Source organism: Ranitomeya variabilis, chromosome 3 (genome assembly GCF_051348905.1).
Source record: "Ranitomeya variabilis isolate aRanVar5 chromosome 3, aRanVar5.hap1, whole genome shotgun sequence".
Classification (NCBI taxonomy): Eukaryota; Metazoa; Chordata; class Amphibia; order Anura; family Dendrobatidae; genus Ranitomeya; species Ranitomeya variabilis.
The window spans coordinates 716,608,415-716,628,843 of NC_135234.1; the positions used below are offsets into that span (position 1 = coordinate 716,608,415).

Sequence of the window (20,429 nt, forward strand, 5' to 3'; positions counted from 1 at the left end):
GTTCACTACACAATTCGGATGAAAGCAAATATACTTAAAGAAAGAGAAGTCTGGAGCGAAACATTTAAACAGTAGAGTAAATCATTCCTTCATTCTGCAGCTTGTGAAACACATGACACAACTCCTGGGATCCGGCCAGGAATCGTTGACTATCTGCTAAATAACTTCTGGTTGAGGGTTTGGGCGAGTTTGATGCATTTATCAATTTTGTTGATGAATTACATGAACATGTAACATCCTCCCTGGACGCCGTAGTGTTTTTGGCATTGGGACACATCATTTTTTTCAGTTTTCTGTATGGGTTGCATCCAGTCTGTACACGGCATTGTATGCTGACAGAGTGGAAATTGACATAATTTACTAGGTATCATAGATATGATAAAACCATAAAGGGCTTTTCCAGTTTCAGATGAAACCCCTATTTCCCAGCTGTAGTCTATTTAAAAACAAACAAATTGTGCTTTACTCATCCTCCCAAGGTCCAGAGCTGAGTTTTCACTACTGTTCCCACAGTTGATTGTCTGCAGTGCTGCAAACAATCATTGAGCTCAGTGGGGAGAGAAGCTGAATTCAACTTACTTCCTTTCGACATGATGTCAGCACTGCATACAATAATAGACACCAGGAGTAGTGGCAGAGGCTCAACGCTGACCCCGGGAAGGGTAAGTAAAGCACAGTTTGCTTTTTTTGTTGTTGCTTTTTTTATATATAAACTACAGCCAGGGGACAGGATTTCAGAAACCAGAAAACCCCAAATCTATGCACATTCAGAAGATTGGAAGCTGAAACATAGCATATAGTTTCAACTCTGCATTACCATGTGGTATAAAATATCCTATATGATGTTGTGTTCCTACCATATATTACATATACAAGTAAATCTTTCTAGCTTTCGCTGTAATCTCCGACTGATCTTCACTAATTGCTCGGCAAATTTAAGTATCCCCAAAAAAACAATAACATTTCCTTTTAATCAGCACTAGCTTATTAGCTGAGCGGTATGTATGGTAACACAGATGTGTTTTATTAATAATGGAATTGCAGCTGACTCGCCAGTGCTAAGGGCCAAAATTGACTAAATAATGTTAAACTGTAGCGCACTCTAAAGAGACATAAAAATTAAAGGAAGTACTTTTTACTCCCATGTTAAAAACCTGAAAATCTCAATGGCTTTTGTAGACTCAGAAACTAAAGACCAAAACACATGATCACATAGTTCCCTGAAATATCTAACATGCGTTGTTTTTTTTTTCTGGTAACGATTTGGTTTTTATTTTTAAAAAGATTAAGCGTCCATAACTTGTGCGTTTTGGGTTAGCAACCCTTATTCATTGCTGTTTGTTTTAACATTTTCCCATTGGTGCTGGAGCCCAGTCCTCATTGACCCTTCTCCATTGCGTTGTTCAATAGTTAGCTAACAAATAGTATCTGTAATAACTCAATAAATAATTAGTTGCACAGTAAAAGTGTCACCGAGCCAGAAGACCGCAGCACGGGGTTTAATCTGCCATATTGGAAATCCCTGTGTTCAGCTGTGCTCAGTTAGCCACTCCTTTTCCCTATAAAATCTGGTCTCTGTTACCAAGTCCTTGTCAGAGTTAGCTCTTTCTGCATGACCAAAGGAGGGAGAGAAGTTGGTATGAGAAGGAGTGCTGGAGGAGTTATAAGTAACTGTTGTTTGGTTTGTACGATTGATAATCACTTGTCCTTCCCTGTTTTGCTTTCTTCCTCTTCCTGCACACCCTGGTAGATTCCCCTGTTATATGTGAGTGAATATTTTGTGTGTGGATAGTTTTCAGTTTCCCCTTGTCTTTGTTGGGTTGGTATACTGCGGTTCACAGTAGTGTCCCATGTTCCCTGGGTGGGAGATGAGGACAGACAAAGTGCTAACTTAGGAGATAAGGCAAGGGCGGAGGCCCCGGTGTCTTCGCTGTCTGAAATATCCCAGGGAACAAGGCTAGCTAGGGAGCCCCCTATTGTTAGGGCCAGGAAAGGAGCCCCTGGTCAAAGGTCACTCAACAGCTGTGTTGTGACAAAAAGTTATACTTTAAAATTTTCACATTGGTGCTGGAGCCCAGACCTCATGAATAGGGATGTTCGGATCTGTGGATGTTTGTGTCCATTGGGTTCTGCCGAACTTTGGAAAAAAGTTTGATTCGGTTGCCAGAACAGTACCCAAACTTGATCTTGAACCTCATTCAAGTCAATGGGGGCCCGAACAGCCAGCAGTCCCCACGCGGTCCTCTGTGTGACAGCGTGAGAATCAGTGGCTCTGACTGGCTGTAAACTTGCTGAAGTAATCGCTGGGGACAGCTCGGTTTCGCCGTGCACTGTGGGTTCCTACACTGTCACATTGAGGACAGCGGCTGTGACCGGCGGTGAGAAGGTTACCGCCGGCTGATGACTACTACTGTCATAATCGTGCTCCTGATCTTGCTGATAGCAGCGAGAGCAGGCGACGCTGATGAGTATTCATGAACCGACACCTGAGGTAGGTTGCTTTACTGCTATCCACAGGCGCCGGAGACGAATAAGATGAACGTAGATTACTTTGTGGGATCATTTGATTAATAAATTGGTGAATGAGGTCTAGTGTGGGGGAGTCTTACTTCAAATAAAGTATTTTTCTGTGTGTGTTTATGTTTACTACTGGGTTAGTAATGGGGGTGTCTGACTGACACCTCCATTACTAACCCCAAAACAATTAACCCAATTGTCACCACACCAGGACAATCGGGAAGAGCTGAGGCTAAGCGCCTGAACTGGCGCATCAAATATAATGTGCCACTTCTGAGGCGGCTGCAGGCTGATATTTGTAGGTTGAGCATGGCCCAATAACCATGGGCATTCCCAGCCTATTAATATAAGTCTGTAGCTGTCTGCTTTACTTTAGCTGGTTATTAAAAATAGGGGGGACCCAACATCGTTTTTTCATTTATTTATTAATAATAAATACATAAAAAATACTAATAAATAAATAATAAAAAAAAAAACAGCAATGTGGGGTCCCTCCTATTTTTAATAACTAGCCAAGGGAGCTTTGAGCTGGTCTTATGCTGTGAAGGGGCCAATATCCATGGGCCTCCCTAGTCTATTAGTATCATCCCCCAGCTGCTGTGAACTGAGGTGACATTAGCAAGGTTACCTCATTTCACAGCGGCCAGTGTTGGGGGTCGAGTTCCCGCCTCTGCACAGGGGGAATCTCGGGCCATCTCCGCTGCGGTCTCCCATTCTTCTCCTGCCGCAGTGGAGCCTGCTCAGCAGAGACATCAGTCCCAGCGTCTCGCTCAGTCTGACTCTGTACAAAGGGTTACTGCTGCTTTTCCAGCTTCTGCCATTAAAGCCAGTGCTGGGCAGAGGCGAGCAGACGCTTCTGGGACTAAGTCCTGCTTTTCTCGTTCTGAGCATGCCCAGAGTAAGATCTCTCAGTGGAGATCGAGGGTCACATGTTCAGATACTGCAGCTAAATCCATTGGTCCTCCAGGAAGGTCCTGAAGGTGCTCAGGCTCTGTAGCAGCCTGTCATTGGTCCTTCTAGGAAGGTCCTGTACTTGCTGCAGCTATTTAAGGCTCTCATGACCACCCGGCCATGCGCTAGTATTGAATCAGTTTTGTGCATGCGCCAGTGTGGTCACATTTATGTGTGTTCAGGGACTCGGCTGAAATAAGCCCCTAGAATACAGGCTCCTCCGGGAGGAGATTGTGTGCGTGGATTTAGGGCCCCGGCTGAAATAAGCCCCTAGAATACCGGCTCCTCCGGTGAGGAGATTGTATGTTTGTGTTGCCACACACTGCCATCAGCTCGGCAGTTGCTGGATACTCCTGTGAAGTCAACAGGGTTCCGCATTCCTTAGTTGCCAAGGTCTCAGCTGCTGACTCGGGGCGTCCTCAGGCGCGGGCACTATAGCCACCGAGGGTCAGAGTGAGATCTGGCACAGCGTCTCTGTGAAGTAACAGAGTTCGCTTCTACCGCCATAAAGGGCTGCCATTTGCCAGCAGCAGGTCCTCTCCTGCACGGTGGACCCCGGGCTGCGAACGCACCAAATAATATCTCTCAATTTACTCAGTGCGTTCCACCAGCCCTAACAGCCAGTTTTTACAAGGGCAGCGTGAGGCCCGGTAGAAGCTGATGGTCTAGTCTATGGACCTGCGTTCTCTGAACAGGACTCTGTAGACTGGAACTGGATAAAGAAGACAGGGATCATTGTGGGACCTCCATTTGGATTACGATGGATCCTGTGGATTATTTTTTAACCAGCCAAGATAAAGCAGACAGCTGGGGTCAGATCGCACTCAGAACGATAATATGACCATCTGCACCTGCCCTAATAATGTATAGCAGCCTAAAGACTTATCTCTCCTTAGAATCTGTGAGCCACATCTCCTTGCTAAAGACCATAAAAATTTGCACTAAATAAAATGGCACATATCGTTGGAGTCGTATGGCGGATTTAAAATAATAAAATTAAAAAATGGCATACTCATGGAAGCAGCAGGAATGATATGAAAGCAAAAGCTGCCCACTTTTTACCTGTTGACAGGTCATCTTTAAGTAGCATAGAAAATGTCATGTCTATATCACGTCCATATACACTCACTGGCCACTTTATTAGGTACACCTGTCCAACTTCTTGTTAACACTTAATTTCTAATCAGCCAATCACATGGCGGCAACTCAGTGCATTTAGGCATGTAGACATGGTCAAGACAATCTCCTGCAGTTCAAACCGAGCATCAGTATGGGGAAGAAAGGTGATTTGAGTGCCTTTGAACGTGGCATGGTTGTTGGTGCCAGAAGGGCTGGTCTGAGTATTTCAGAAACTGCTGATCTACTGGGATTTTCACGCACAACCATCTCTAGGGTTTACTGAGAATGGTCCGAAAAAGAAAAAAAATCCAGTGAGCGGCAGTTCTGTGGGCGGAAATGCCTTGTTGATGCCAGAGGTCAGAGGAGAATGGGCAGACTGGTTCGAGCTGACAGAAAGGCAACAGTGACTCAAATCGCCACCCGTTACAACCAAGGTAGGCCTAAGAGCATCTCTGAACGCACAGTGCATCGAACTTTGAGGCAGATGGGCTACAGCAGCAGAAGACCACACCGGGTACCACTCCTTTCAGCTAAGAACAGGAAACTGAGGCTACAATTTGTACAAGCTCATCGAAATTGGACAGTAGAAGATTGGAAAAACGTTGCTTGGTCTGATGAGTCTCGATTTCTGCTGCGACATTCGGATGGTAGGGTCAGAATTTGGTGTAAACAACATGAAAGCATGGATCCATCCTGCCTTGTATGGAGCATCTTTGGGATGTGCAGCCGACAAATCTGCGGTAACTGTGTGATGCCATCATGTCAATATGGACCAAAATCTCTGAGGAATGCTTCCAGCACCTTGTTGAATCTATGCCACGAAGAATTGAGGCAGTTCTGAAGGCAAAAGGGGTCCAACCCGTTACTAGCATGGTGTACCTAATAAAGTGGCCGGTGAGTGTACATGTAGACTATTATTATTATTATTATTTTTATTAAAAACATCCCAGGATGCAGGTTTATAATTTGCAGAAAAGTATCCCACATTTGGTAAACATCTATTTTTCTGGAGTTCATTTTGCCTCATTTTTTATAATAGTGAATGTTATATGTGAAAAATTAAGTTTCACATTGTATAAACATCTCAAAGGCTTCAGGCACATTTTTGGAAGGAAATAAAACCAATATTTTTGCTGCAAGGCACAATTAAAGCAATCCTTTTGCTAAGCACAGTTACCAGACCAGTTTTCCTAAACACAATGGCACGTGCGATTACACCGATAGAGATGACTAGGGAGAGTCTAGGACTTTCATAGGCAATCAATGTGGAAGATCTAAAAGGTGATTGATGCAAATATACAATATGTTCATAATAGAATTATAGCTTTCGGTATAGCGGAGGTAAAAAATAAGAATGGTTCCCTGTAGAGACATGTGTAACACTCTGAGGTCTCCTAGGGCTCTATCCAACCTCTTTCAAGCTCTTTAAAATTTATAAGGGTCTGTTTGTGTAAAAGTGACCTGACCTTACAAATGAATGGTAACCAAAAGCCCATTTAATTTAACACACTACACTGACACTGTTTTTTAATTAAAAAACAACCCAAAATGATCCCTGGTAGTCATTTGGGATCAGACATGCATTTCTTTGCAGAACACTGACTCAAACTGTTGGTGTCGCTGTCAGAGGTAACATAATCTTGCCGTGACTGAGAAGAATGATGTGTGACTTGCTGGAGGCAAAGAAGGCCAATTTGTGGCATGCATTTGGTAGTACTACTGCACGGGCGGCTGGTGCCATTGGTGGGGTGCTTCTGCTAGATCTTCCGCATTTTTTGCTATGGTTTTTTTCTTTTACATTACCCTGTCCATTGCCATTGCTACTTTTTCCATACCTTTTATACAACAAATAACTTTTGACAATCTTTTTCATCTAAATTATTCAACCCTTGCCAAAAGGTATGTAACAAGAAATGCTAGGTAGGTAGGTACATGTACAGAAAGCATAATGTGGCCACAAGTTTCAGTAAAAGTGTGGCATGTATAATTGTCAAATAGGACTAGCATAACAGGTGTGCAAAAACAAACATGCCAGATGAAAAAAAGAAGTGTGACAAAAATGTAGACATTTAAAGGGAACCTGTCACCACGTTTTTGGAAGATGGGATAAAAATAGCGTTAAATAGGGGCAGAGGTGGGCATTACATTAGTGTGTTTGTTATGCGTTTATTACCCACCTAAGTTGCCGAAATACCTTTGCAAAGTCTCCGTTTTCGCCTGTCAATCAGGCTGGTCTGGTCAAAAGGGCGTTGTCTTCCCCCAGATTTTGCGTAGTTTTCCGTTGGTGGCGTAGTGGTGTGCGCATGCCCAAAGTCCTGAATCCTCTGCCAGGGGATTTAAAAGAGCGCGCTGTTCGTTTTCATTGGTGATCGGTGGGCGCGGCCATCTTCCTTTGGCCGCGCGTGCGCAGAAGCGGCGCTCTGCTGGCCGCGGCTTCAGGAAAATGGCCGCGGGATGCCGCGCGTGCGCAGATGGATATCGCGCCGGCCATTTTCCTGAAGCCGCGGCCAGCAGAGCGCCGCTTCTGCGCACGCGCGGCCAAAGGAAGATGGCCGCGCCCACCGATCACCAATGAAAATGAACAGCGCGCTCTTTTAAATCCCCTGGCAGAGGATTCGGGACCTTGGGCATGCGCACACCACTACGCCACCAACGGAAAACTACGCAAAATCTGGGGGAAGACAACGCCCTTTTGACCAGACCAGCCTGATTGACAGGCGAAAACGGAGACTTTGCAAAGGTATTTCGGCAACTTAGGTGGGTAATACACGCATAACAAACACACTAATGTAATGCCCACCTCTGCCCCTATTTAACGCTATTTTTATCCCATCTTCCAAAAACGTGGTGACAGGTTCCCTTTAAATACTCTTTTAACAACATGCCATAGCAAGAAATGCTGAGTTGGTACATGTCCAAAAAGCCAGCACCTGCAACAGGGTGCTGAATCTCTGAGGTGGGTATCAGGGCCGGACTGGGACAAAAATTCAGCCCTTTCATTTGAAGGTACACAGGCCCACTTGTCGTATGGTGGTTATAGAAAGAAAAATCCAGCTCCAGGAATAAAAAGTATCAAAAATGTATTTAAACATATTAAAATTTGGAAAACTGCTGACAAGCAAAAAATTACATCATTTGGATGGAAGCTACCATGTAGTCGCTGGACGAGTTTCGAGCACAAACGGTGCTCTTAGACTTTACCATGTAGTCGCTGGACGAGTTTCGAGCACAAACGGTGCTCTTAGACTTCTTTGCTGAAGTCTAAGAGCGCCGTTTGTGCTCGAAACGCGTCCAGCGACTACATGGTAGCTTCCATCCAAATGATGTAATTTTTCGCTTGTCAGCAGTTTTCCAAAATTTTTGATACTTTTTATTCCTGGAGCTGGATTTTTCTTTCCATGTGCACAAGTTTCAACGTCAGACAGAGATGTTTTTTCCTTGCTCGGACATTATGTGGATTACAGACGAATGTTTCTACTGGGTGAGCTGAAAAGTTTTTCTGTTTTTCTAGTATGGTGGTTACACACTAAAGCTAAGTGCACACGTTCAGGATTTTTCGCTTTTTTTTCACATTTTTTCGCTATAAAAACGCAAAAAAACGCTTACATTAAGCATCCTATTAATTAGAATGCATTCCGCAATTTTTGTGCACATGCTGCATTTTTTTCCGGAGCGGAAACGCATTCCGGAAAAAAATGCAGCATGTTCATTATTTTGTCAAAACACCTCATGAGAAGAAAAAGAAATCACAGTAACTATATCAACTGAATCAAATGTACATGTATTGTGATACTATATTTGTATGGACATAATTAGGGAATAAGTCGCAAAGACCATAGTCAACAAGAAAAAACCACGACAGGAAACTCCCAAATATAATTTAAATAATTACCATTGCATTTATTAAATTATCAGGTACAGATGACAAAACAGGAAAAGAAGGGGTTACAACCACTAGTACATGTCAAAAGTTAGGATGCTCACAGGACATAAAATGTATCCATAATATGGGCTCTCAGGGACAAATATATTTATATAAAGTGTTATCACATATATATTGCAAGCTACACTGATGGTCCGTGTTGTGTCCGATTTTTTTCTCACACCCATAGACTTGCATTGGCGAGACTCGGCCGATATACGCGTAAAATCGCAGCATGCTGCGATTTCACTTGCACGCAGAATACGCCAGTGAAAAAATACGGTGATGGGAGCTGCCCCCTAGGTTAACACTGGTCCGAGTGCTATGTGATGTTTCTCGCATAGCACTCGTCCGTATTCAATGCTAGTGTGACTCCAGCCTTACAATGATTGTTTCAGCACCAGTAGCTTATCGTTGCTGTGAATAGCTGGTCGCTGAGCCTTGATCCAACACACCCTCTCCTGTGATAAGCAGCTTACTGTCTTTGGACATAGTATATAGGGCCTGATTGTGTGAGAACGGCTGTACCCAATAATATAAGTGATACATTGTTATACCAACCAAATCATTAGTTTACTAGGGGTGGTGGGCAGCACGGTGGCGCAGTGGTTAGCACAGCAGCCTTGCAGCGCTGGAGTCCTGGGTTCAAATCCCACCAAGGACAACATCTGCAAAGAGTTTGTATGTTCTCTCCGTGTTTGCGTGGGTTTTCTCCGGGCACTCCGGTTTCCTCCCACATTCCAAAGACATACTTATAGGGAGATTGTGAGCCCCAACGGGGGCAGCGATGATAATGTGTGCGAACTGTAAAGCGCTGCAGAATATGTTAGCGCTATATAAAAATAAAGATTATTATTATTATTACCACAAACTCAAAGGGGTTGTTTGTAAGGGCCCCTTTGGTCTCTGCATAACATTAAATACAGTTATAAACGTATCCATTGCAAAGCATTTAAGACTTGGTAATGAACAATTATGACACTTTCATAACCGGAGTATCCCTGAAATGAGGTACCTATAGTGCAAGCCAAACTGGCCATACATATTAGATACCCGATGGCCAACTTCCCCATACACTTTTATGCACAGTTTTCTGTGCTGTTGTTCTGTTAGTAGAGAGGGGAATAAGGTACTGTCAGACACCTCTGCTTGTAGCTTAGGACAAAAGAATTGGATCCATGGGAATCCAACTGCCCGATTCTTTACACCCTCATATCTGAAGTTTGGAAAATGGAAAGACACCATACACATTGAATGGTCAGCTGGTCTGGATGAAATTGGCAGGTTCAGCCAATATTACTGTAACCAGCATAAGACTGGATTGGTGAGCTTCAGTTGGGCGCATTAGACGAGGCACACAGCAGACGACAAGGGAAAATATCATCTGGCTGATCCATCCCATGAGCCTTAACATATTTTGTTTAAATCCAGGACTTCTATTTGTACAGAAAACCTCTGCCAAAGTACAAAAACATATTTCCATATGCATGATCCATAAACACGAACACAATATCCATAATTGGTACCCAAAGGCTTTGCAATAAAAAATTAAGATGGAATCTGTCACATTTTTTCCAAAAGTAAATAAAACAAGTTTGTTCCCGAAAGACTTCTTTTCGCAAAGTCCAACAATACATCTGGCCATATAATTACCGTGTTATTACAAAGAGAGGAGGAAGGCATTCACACCGTTCTCTTCGGATAGTCCTCCTAGCGTTTCAGGTGTGAAGCATTTCCATTCCAAGCTATATAACAGTTACAGCGCAGTGTTACATAAGGCAGCGGCCAACATCTGAGCGGCAGCCGGCAATGACTGGATTGCAACTACTCTATCAAAAGCCATCTGAAAACAAATTGAGTGGGCTGGAGGAATAATAACTTTGGTGCCTCTGGAAGTGGAAATGTCATCTTGCAGATTTTGTTATTTCAGAAGTCATCTGGAACACATTTCAAGAGCGCTGTCTTGGCACACCTGGGGCTAAGCCGGGCCTTTCTTGGCAAATAAGTTTATAACAAGGTATTTATCAATAGAAAATGATAGTCAAACCAGATATACACACAATAGCAGCTAAGTGTTACAGAGCAGGAAGGCCTATGCGTTACATTATTATCCTTAATGAACTGTGGAGAGCTTGATCTGTACTTACACTGGAACCCAAAGATAAACTCAGTCTGGAGGAAGGGACCATAAATCGTCCTTCTAGGTAGGACTTTATAGCTTTGGTTTCTTTGTCTATTTTTGCACCTCGATGAACTTAAAAGAATAACCGTTTCCTGCAAGCTGTGGAGGCAAACAACTTTGTGGCCTCTCTCCATGAGTATGAGTCAGTAAAACCCATCTGTCTAATCCATACATGTACGTTAGGTTGGCCATGATGGACCTTCGCCTTTTTTCCGTCTCATCAACTATGTAACTATAAAGAGGAAAGTCAAACCCTTATGAGGCAGATGCCCAGTAGGGAAAAAAAAATCCTTAACTATGAAGAGGAAAGTCAAACCCCTATAAGGAGGATGCCCAGTAGGGAAAAAAAATCCTCCCTTATGGCACATATGTCAATCACAACAAATCTATTGATCTAATCTAAAAAAAAAAAGATAATTTCTTTTGTGTAAGCTGGACACTAATTTAAGGTTGATTCTGGAGGATCTTAAACTAATAAAGATGATCATAATCAGTATCTGACATGCTTAAGTCCAAAACGAGCATGGTTTATGGAAAATTGCAATTCAGGACGTCCTCAACTGTCCACATGGTGTAAAGTTTACACTTCGACAGGTTGTTCTGGAGTAATCCACCACCGCCTTTTTGTTAACCTTTATAAGCCCCTTCTGTATCTCCATTTTACTGGCTTGTTTTCAAAGCTTGGTGTCTGGAAATTCAAATTTCATTGCTACATGTACAGTTGTGCCTTGCTCTGCATCTCGGTCCTATGAGTGGGTATTATAATTCTTGTTAGCATCAGTCTTATATGAAAAGGTCATTTTTTCTGGATTCTAAAATCTGTTATTGGTTATATGTGGTATGTGTGATCGATGGGCATACAACTGCTTGGACACCTATAGATCATTGCCACGAGAGTCCCATGTCCATTAGTTAAATGGATTGGGAGTATGCATGTCATTCAAAAAGAAGTGAATAGAATAGTGCAATATTCATATCTAATATATAAAGCTGAATGTGTGTATGTGTGTATGTGTGTGTGTCCAGAATTGGCATCTGCACCGTCGCAGCTACAGCCACAAAATTTTGCACAGTCACACGTCTGGACCCCGAGAGCGTCATAGGCTGTGTTGTGAGGCGAAATTTTAACCCCACACTTTCCAATTCACCAAACAATTTTGCCCCTATCTACATAATGGGGAAAAAGTGAAAGGAAAAGTGTTGGAGGCAAATTGACAGCTGCCAGATGTGAAGGGGAACTTAAAGAATGAGAGTGATGGCGCCAAAGAGTATATACCGTACAGTTGCTAAGGTGAGGCCCCGACATGGGATACTCACCACACACGGGGATATGAACACACACAGAAAATGTGCCACACACTACCACGTGCTTGAACACATATACCACCCTCAGCACACATTTCACCACACATACACCAACCTCGCCACATAAAAGTCGAAACACAAGTCAAACAGGAGGAGATGACACACACATATATACTACATACAGGAGGAGATGACATACAGGTACATACTATATACAGGGGAGATGACACACAGGTATATACTATATACAGGAGCAGATGACACACGTATATACTATATACAGGAGGAGATGACTTACAGGTATATACTATATACAGGAGGAGATGACACACACATATATACTTCATGCAGGAGGAGATGACATGTACATACTATATACAAGGGAGATGACACACAGGTATATACTATATACAGGAGCAGATGACACAAGTATATACTATATACAGTAGGAGATGACTTACAGGGATATACTATATACAGGAGAGGACATACAGGTATATACTATATACAGGAGCAGATGGCACACGTATATACTATATACAGGAGGAGATGACTTACAGGTATATACTATATCCAGGAGGAGAGGACATACAGGTATATACTATATATAGGAGGAGATGACATACAGGTATATACTATATACAGGAGGAGATGACACACGTATATACTATATACAGGAGGAGATGACTTACAGGGATATACTATATACAGGAGAGGACATACAGGTATATACTATATACAGGAGCAGATGACACACGTATATACTATATACAGGAGGAGATGACTTACAGGTATATACTATATACAGGAGGAGAGGACATACAGGTATATACTATATACAGGAGGAGATGACACACACATATATACTACATGCAGGAGGAGATGACATGTACATACTATATACAAGGGAGATGACACACAGGTATATACTATATACAGGAGCAGATGACACAAGTATATACTATATACAGGAGGAGATGACTTACAGGGATATACTATATACAGGAGAGGACATACAGGTATATACTATATACAGGAGCAGATGGCACACGTATATACTATATACAGGAGGAGATGACTTACAGGTATATACTATATCCAGGAGGAGAGGACATACAGGTATATACTATATATAGGAGGAGATGACATACAGGTATATACTATATACAGGAGGAGATGACACACGTATATACTATATACAGGAGGAGATGACATACAGGTATATACTATATAAAAGAGATGACAGGTATATAGAGGAGAAGATGACATACAGCAGGTATATACTATTTACAGGGGAGATGACATACAGGTATATACTATATACAGGAGGAGATGACAGGTATATACAATATACAGGAGGAGATGACATACAGCAGGTATATACTATTTACAGGGGAGATGACATACAGGTATATACTATATACAGGGGAGATGACATACAGGTATATACTATATACAGGAGATGACATACAGGTGTGTACTATATATAAGGGAGATGACAAACATGTATATACTGAGGGGAAAATGAGAGGTGTGAGGTGAAAATGAGAGGTGTGAGGTGAAAATGAAAAGGTGTGAGTGCAAAATGAGAGGAGTGAGGGAAAATAGCGGCGTGATCGGAAAATGACAGATGTGAGGTCGAAATGACAAGTGTTAGGGGGGAATGAGGAGTGAGGGGGGAATGAGAGGAGTGAGAGGGAAAATAAGAGGAGTGAGGGGGAAAATGAGAGGTGTGAGGGGGAAAATGAGAGGCGTGATGGGAAAACAAGAGAAGTGAGGAGCTATAACTAACCTCAGATATTTACTATGCCCAGGCAACGCGGGGCTCTTCAGCTAGTAATCAATATTGTGCAACATTACTTTCAGACTCTCAATTCTTGTGATCATTGGGGGGCTTTAACTCATAAATAATGAATGCTAGTATTATTTATAGGTACCTGGCAGTGAAATAGGCCGCTAATTGACTGTCAGTTGTTTGCGAGTAAGCCAATATTGCTTTTTAATGACCTGTTTCGATAGGCCGACCCATATTACATATGCACATAACTATCATTAATATGATCAGGATATTACCTTTGTTGGCAACAGCAATGATTTTTATGCTGACATGAATGATCCAAACACCTAAAAAACAAGCATTTGCTCATTCTGGGGGTGATTGCCGCTTGTTCATGACTGTTGGCTCATCTAAATAAGTATTTTCTCCCCTCTCCTCAAGGGTAAATTGCCCTAGGTTATTTGCCACCTTGGTGACCTCTCCAATGGTCTTGGTGGCTCTTGGATGTCGTGTAATGTACAGTGTGGGACTGGTATTCCGAGGGCCCACTAGTACACAACTTCAGTGCCCCAATTTTCAGCTACATGCAAATATGTCATTATCCTCAATCACAGATTTATACAACAATATACTGGATAGATTGGTAAATGAATAAGATGCCGCCTTTATCTGTACATAGTGATTCAAGTATACAGTATAGTGCCAAGTACTGCTCATATAAGAGGGTGGTGGCCCACTCTTGCACAGTGGCCCACCAGGGGATTCTTCTACTCTCCTGTGGACCAGTCCGAGCCTGCACATATATTACTCTCTTTTAAAGTCTAAAGTGGTCACTAGGCCAAGAATATGCACATTTACCTTTCATAAATGTGGCTATGATAGGAGTCATTTGGAGTCCAGGTATCAGAGTCAGATGGGGGCCCCATCATACTTAACCAAACCATGGATCATTATTTTTAAATAAACATGCATACCTGAATAATCTGAGCAAGCATGTTTAATCGTGATGAGCGAGTATACTCGTTACTCGAGTTTCTCCGAGCATGCTCGGGTGGTCTTCAAGTATTTCAGCGTGCTTGGAAATTTAGTTTATGTGGACGCAGCTGCATGATTTGAGGCTGCTAGACAGCCTGAATACATGTGGGGATTTCCTAACAAACAGGCAACCCCCACATGTATTCAGGCTGTCTAGAAGCCACAAATCATGCAGCTGTGTCAACATAAACTAAATCTCCGAGCACGCTGAAATACTTGAAGACCACCCGAGCGTGCTCAGAGAAACTCGAGTAACGAGCATACTCGCTCATCAGTAATGTTTATAATTCATGCAGGAAAGATGGCTGTCGGCCATTCTTATTTATAAGGGGGCACTTTGTTTATTTGGTATAGAAAAATGGGATACTTCTTGTCTAGGATACTACCATCTTACGCTATTATAATACATATTAACTTGCTGGAACAAGTTCGAGTTGCGAATGTAAAATATTCTAATCTTTCCCATCTGATTTCTGGTGAATTACTGTAGAACGCCATCGCTTGCTGTGTCAGGGTCCTGAAATGGGATCTCACACTTCTGTGCAGGATGGAGTTAGTTTTGGAAGTCGCTTGTATTATAGCACAGTATGGAATGCTTGTTATAAGGAAAGTGTTAGCGAGGGAAACCTCGCGGAATACAAAGATTTCATAGAGGAGCTTTTAAAACGTAGTACGTATTAGGTATTGATCTGGAGCACTTTCTGAGAACTCTAGGTTGGGTAGGTCTAAATCTGGTTTACAGCTGTCACATTAGAAAGACATGTATATTTTGTAATTTCACAGTAGCTGACTGACATATTTGCTTCTGCTTTTCAGAGTGTCTCCGCTGCAGAAATCTGAAATTGTAGACATGGTAAAGAAACATGTAAATGCCATCACACTGGCAATTGGAGATGGTGCCAACGACGTAGGAATGATCCAGACCGCACACGTCGGAGTTGGGATCAGTGGGAACGAGGGCATGCAAGCAACCAACTCCTCCGATTACTCCATAGCTCAGGTCAGGAGCTCAGACGAGCAGCTGTTGTAGACTGTTGACAGAGGTATCAGATACATGTATCATGAGGCAGTTCCTGAATCCCACACAAATCATTTGGGGGATATCAACTGTGCCGTCACCAAAACCCCAAAGCCAGCACCTTGGATGCCCTTGTGTAGTTTATATTTTTTAATCTGGCTGTGGAACACTGTCTTATATTGTTTGTAAGATATATCATTTGGTATTAGCAGATGTGAGCCTTGAGAAGCAAGGGAGAGGCGCCACTCAGGACAGCTTTTGTCTAAACTCCCTTCCTAAATATGATATATATCTTTCCTAGACAATGTTCCATGGTTTTGTTGAAGCGATTTACGACTCCTGAAGTTCATAGAAGTTCAGAAGAGCTGTTTTGTTTTTTTGTAAATTATCTAATTTTACACCGCACCCATCCCAGGGTTGGTCAAGTGTAACTGTGTGACTTTCACTAAACTAATGATTTCATCAGCATTACTGTTAATTTGTGGAGGTTTCTATCAAGATAACTTAAAATGACCATCAAATCACAAAAGTATTTTTTAGCTGAATTTATGTACATTAGGACTATCCTCTGTCATTTTTCATGGGCCCAAACAAAAATTGGACAATGTAATGGCTATGGACAACTCTGAAATAATAAAAAATGCTTATATATGTTAATAATCACCTTTAGTTAATAAAGATGTAAATAAAATAATACTTAAAATTATTAAATTAAATTTAACTATGATTAATTAAATATTAACCCCTTTACCCCCAAGGGTGGTTTGCACGTTAATGACCGGGCCAATTTTTACAATTCTGACCACTGTACCTTTATGAGGTTATAACTCTGGAACGTCTCAAAGGATCCTGGTGATTCTGACATTGTTTTCTCGTGACATATTGTACTTCATGATATTGGTAAAATTTATTTCTTATGACTTGCGTTTATTTGTGAAAAAAATGGAAATTTGGCAAAAAATGTTAAAATTTTGCAATTTTCCAACTTTTAATTTTTATGCCCTTAAATCACAGAGATGTGTGACACAAAATACTTAATAAGTAACATTTCCCACATGTCTACTTTACATCAGAACAATTTTGGAACTAAAACCTTTTTTTGTTAGGGAGTTATAAGGGTTAAAAGTTGACCAGCAATTTCTCATTTTTACAACACCGTTATTTTTTAGGGACCACATCTCATTTGAAGTCACTTTGAGGGGTCTATATGATAGAAAATACCCAAGTGTGACACCATTCTAAAAACTCTACTTCTCAAGGAGCGCAAAACCACATTCAAGAAGTTTATTAACCCTTCAGGTGTTTCACTGGAATTTTTGGAATGTTTAAAAAAAAATTAACATTTAACTTTTTTTCACAAAAAAAATTACTTCAGATACAATTTTTTTTACCAAGGCTAACAGTAGAAATTGGACCCCAAAAGTTATTGTGCTATTTGTCCTGAGTACGCTGATACCCCATATGTGGGGGGGGAACCATTGTTTAGGCGCATGGCAGAGCTCAGAAGGGAAGGAGCACCGTTTTACTTTTTCAACACAGAATTGGCTGGAATTGAGATCCGACGCGATGTGATGTATGGAGAGCCCCTGATGTGCCTAAACCGTGGAAACCACCCAATTCTAACTCCAACCCTAACCCCAACACACCCCTAACCCTATTACCAACCATAGCCCTTACCACAAACCTAACCCTAACACACCCCTAATCCCTAACCTTAATCCCAACCATAACCTTAACTTTAGCCCCAGCCCTAACCTTAACTTTAGCTCCAACTCTAACCCTAACTTTAGCCCTAACCCTAACTTTAGCCCCAACCCTAACCCTAATGTTAGCTCCAACCCTAACATTAACTTTAGCCCTAACCCTAATGGAAAAATGGAAATAAATACATTTATTTTATTGTATTATTTTTCCCTAACTAAGGGGGTGATAAAGGGGGGTTTGCTTTACTATTTATAGCAGGTTTTTATGTTTGTCAGCTGTCACACAATAAAATACGCTTTTTATTGCAAAAAATAGTTTTTGCATCACCACATATTGAGGTTTATAAATTTCCATATTTTGGCCCACAAAGTCATGTGAGGTATTGTTTTTTTGCGGGAAGAGTTGACGTTTTTATTGGTACCAATTTCGGGCACATGACATTTTTTGATCGCTTTATATTCCGATTTTTGTGAGGCAGAATGAACAAAAACAATCAATTCATGAATTTCGTTTGGGGGAGAGTGGGGCGTTTATACTGTTCCGTGTGTGGTAAAATTGATCAAGCAGGTTTATTCTTCGGGTTAGTACAATGACAGCGATACCTCATTTATATATATATATTTTTTTGTTTTGGCACTTTTATACAATAAAAACTATTTTATATAAAAATAATTATTTTTGCTTTATTCTGAGAGCTATAACTTTTTATTTTTCTGGTGATGGAGCTGTATGGCGGCTCGTTTTTTGCGGGACAAGATGACGTTTTCTGCAGTAACACTTTTAATTATATCTGTCTTTTTGATCGTGTGTTATTCCACTTTTTGTTCGGCGGTATGACGACAAAGCATTTTTTTTGCCTTGTTTTTTTTTTTTTAATGGTGTTCACCAAAGGGGTTAACTAGTGAGACAGTTTTATAGGTCGGGTCATTATGGACGTGGCGATACTGAATATGTCTACTTTTATTGTTTAGATTTTTTTTTATTCAAATATTTATTTATCGATGGAATAAATATAGATTTTTTTTATTATTTTTTAAAATAATATTTTTACAATTATTAAAAAAAAAAAATAAATTCATTCTTACTTTTACACTTTGTCCCACTATGGGATACTCATTTACTACAGGCTGATCACTGCTTCATCTGCATGCTATAGAAACTGTCAGCGCTGCAGATACTGCACACTGATCTGAGAGACTTCCTGATCATCGCTGCGCATGACAGGCAGCGATCAGGACCCCGCGTCATGCCACGGGGTCTCCGATCCAAAGGCAGAGGGGCTGTCAGTCCCTGATATGTAGTTTGCAGCCTGATCTAAGGTTCAGACTTTTCTAGCGTTGTCTCTCCCAGTAATATAGGTTGAAGGTCACTTGATTTCATGTACCGGTACAGTTCTAGAACTGCATGTACGGTATTTCCTCACCATGTGCTTTCCTCCTCATCTATAACCTGTTTTGTCTGCTATCCATAAGACTTTAGATACTTTCCCCTCGATCTGTGTACAAACATCCACCACTTTCAAGGGGAGGGCAGTGATTGCCATCAGGAGCAGCAGCTCTGATGGATATACATCTTTTTTACAGATCATTAGGCTATATCAGTGTTCCCCAAGTCCGGTCCTCAAGAGCCACCAACAGGTCATGTTTTGAGGATTTCCTTAGTATTGCACAGGTGATGGATTTCTTGCCTGTCCACGTGATGCATTTATCACCTGGGCAATACTAAGGAAATCCTGAAAACGTGACCTGTTGGTGGCTCTTGAGGACCGGACTTGGGGAAGATTGGGCTATATAATGGACTTACAAACACTCTGCAGCAGCAAAATGGTAGAATAATTGTAATGAAGAGTATTTAGTTTCTTACAGTTTTACTATACTTTTGCTTTTTTAATTACACTGGTCTGCAAGGGTAAAATTGTTTGAAAAGTAAGAGATGGTTTTTATATACTTTCAATCCCTGAACTCGGTAAACACACAAACACTGACTCCATAGGCTTTTTCTCCCACCATACTTTGACCACTTTGCCTGACCTTTGGTGGACCATTTTGGGGTCATTAGAATGGTTAGAAATTAATGAATGCTTTGTTGTGATTGGCTGCTGTGTGCAGAGACAATTTTCTTAACCCAGCTTCCAAACAGTGCGGTGGTGTCCATAGCATCCAGTCATAGCATATCTTTAATTTTACCTCAGCAGCATGACAAATGAAAGGTGCACTGTGAGTGGTTGCTATGGGAAGCAAAGGAGATTTTCTTTTAGTCGGAGTTCATAAGAGTGTGGTGTGCTTACCACCATTCCTTACAGTATTTAGTGGTTGTGGTAGACAACTTTTCTACATTTTCAGTTGTTTTGTAGTGCAGGACAATTACGGACTTCATTAGAAAAGTGTATTATGAGTAATTTGGTGTGAAACTACGTGATTGGGACAAGTTGTGGGCTCCACATATAGCGTGTTTTGCTACTGTAGAAAAAGTATGACACTAGTCTAAAGGGAAGAAAAAGCTTTCGTTTTGGCGTGCCTGTAATCTGAACGGAACCACAAATCATGGTGATGACTTAAAAAACAGAATAAAATTATTTACCTGTTCCTGGACTGATGGAAAATGTAACGTTGAGTACAATGTGAGCGAGTGGATACTCTTTATTCAACCAAAAATGTCTGAAAGCTGTGCTACCGCACAATGGCAGCACATATGCTTCAGTGCCTGTAGGACATTCTATGCACTTGTAGGAAAGCTATGAGAATTTTAGATTTTATTCTTAAGAAACTTAACTAAGAGGATCAAGGATGGTCAATATATGGTGATCTGAAAATTCTCTCTTTTGGTCTTTGGGCAGCAAGATATACAAAGTAGCCATGCTTTTTGTGCGAATGGGACAGTCGAGATAGGACTCATTACT

At 41.4% G+C, this 20,429-nt stretch overlaps 1 protein-coding gene across 3 annotated transcripts in view; it reads left to right on the top strand.

Moving 5' to 3' along the window:
• The window catches only part of ATP8A2 (ATPase phospholipid transporting 8A2), a 1,034,865-nt gene that overhangs the window by 551,666 nt on the left and 462,770 nt on the right, over window positions 1-20,429 (top strand). For all 3 annotated transcript variants that reach the window (XR_013224076.1, XM_077298312.1, XM_077298313.1), the window contains one exon: window positions 15,625-15,808. Coding sequence is in view for 2 of the 3 variants with exons in the window: in XM_077298312.1 (XP_077154427.1) it covers window positions 15,625-15,808 (184 nt within the window). In the remaining variant the exon portion in view is untranslated. The remainder of the gene's footprint in view (window positions 1-15,624; window positions 15,809-20,429) is intronic.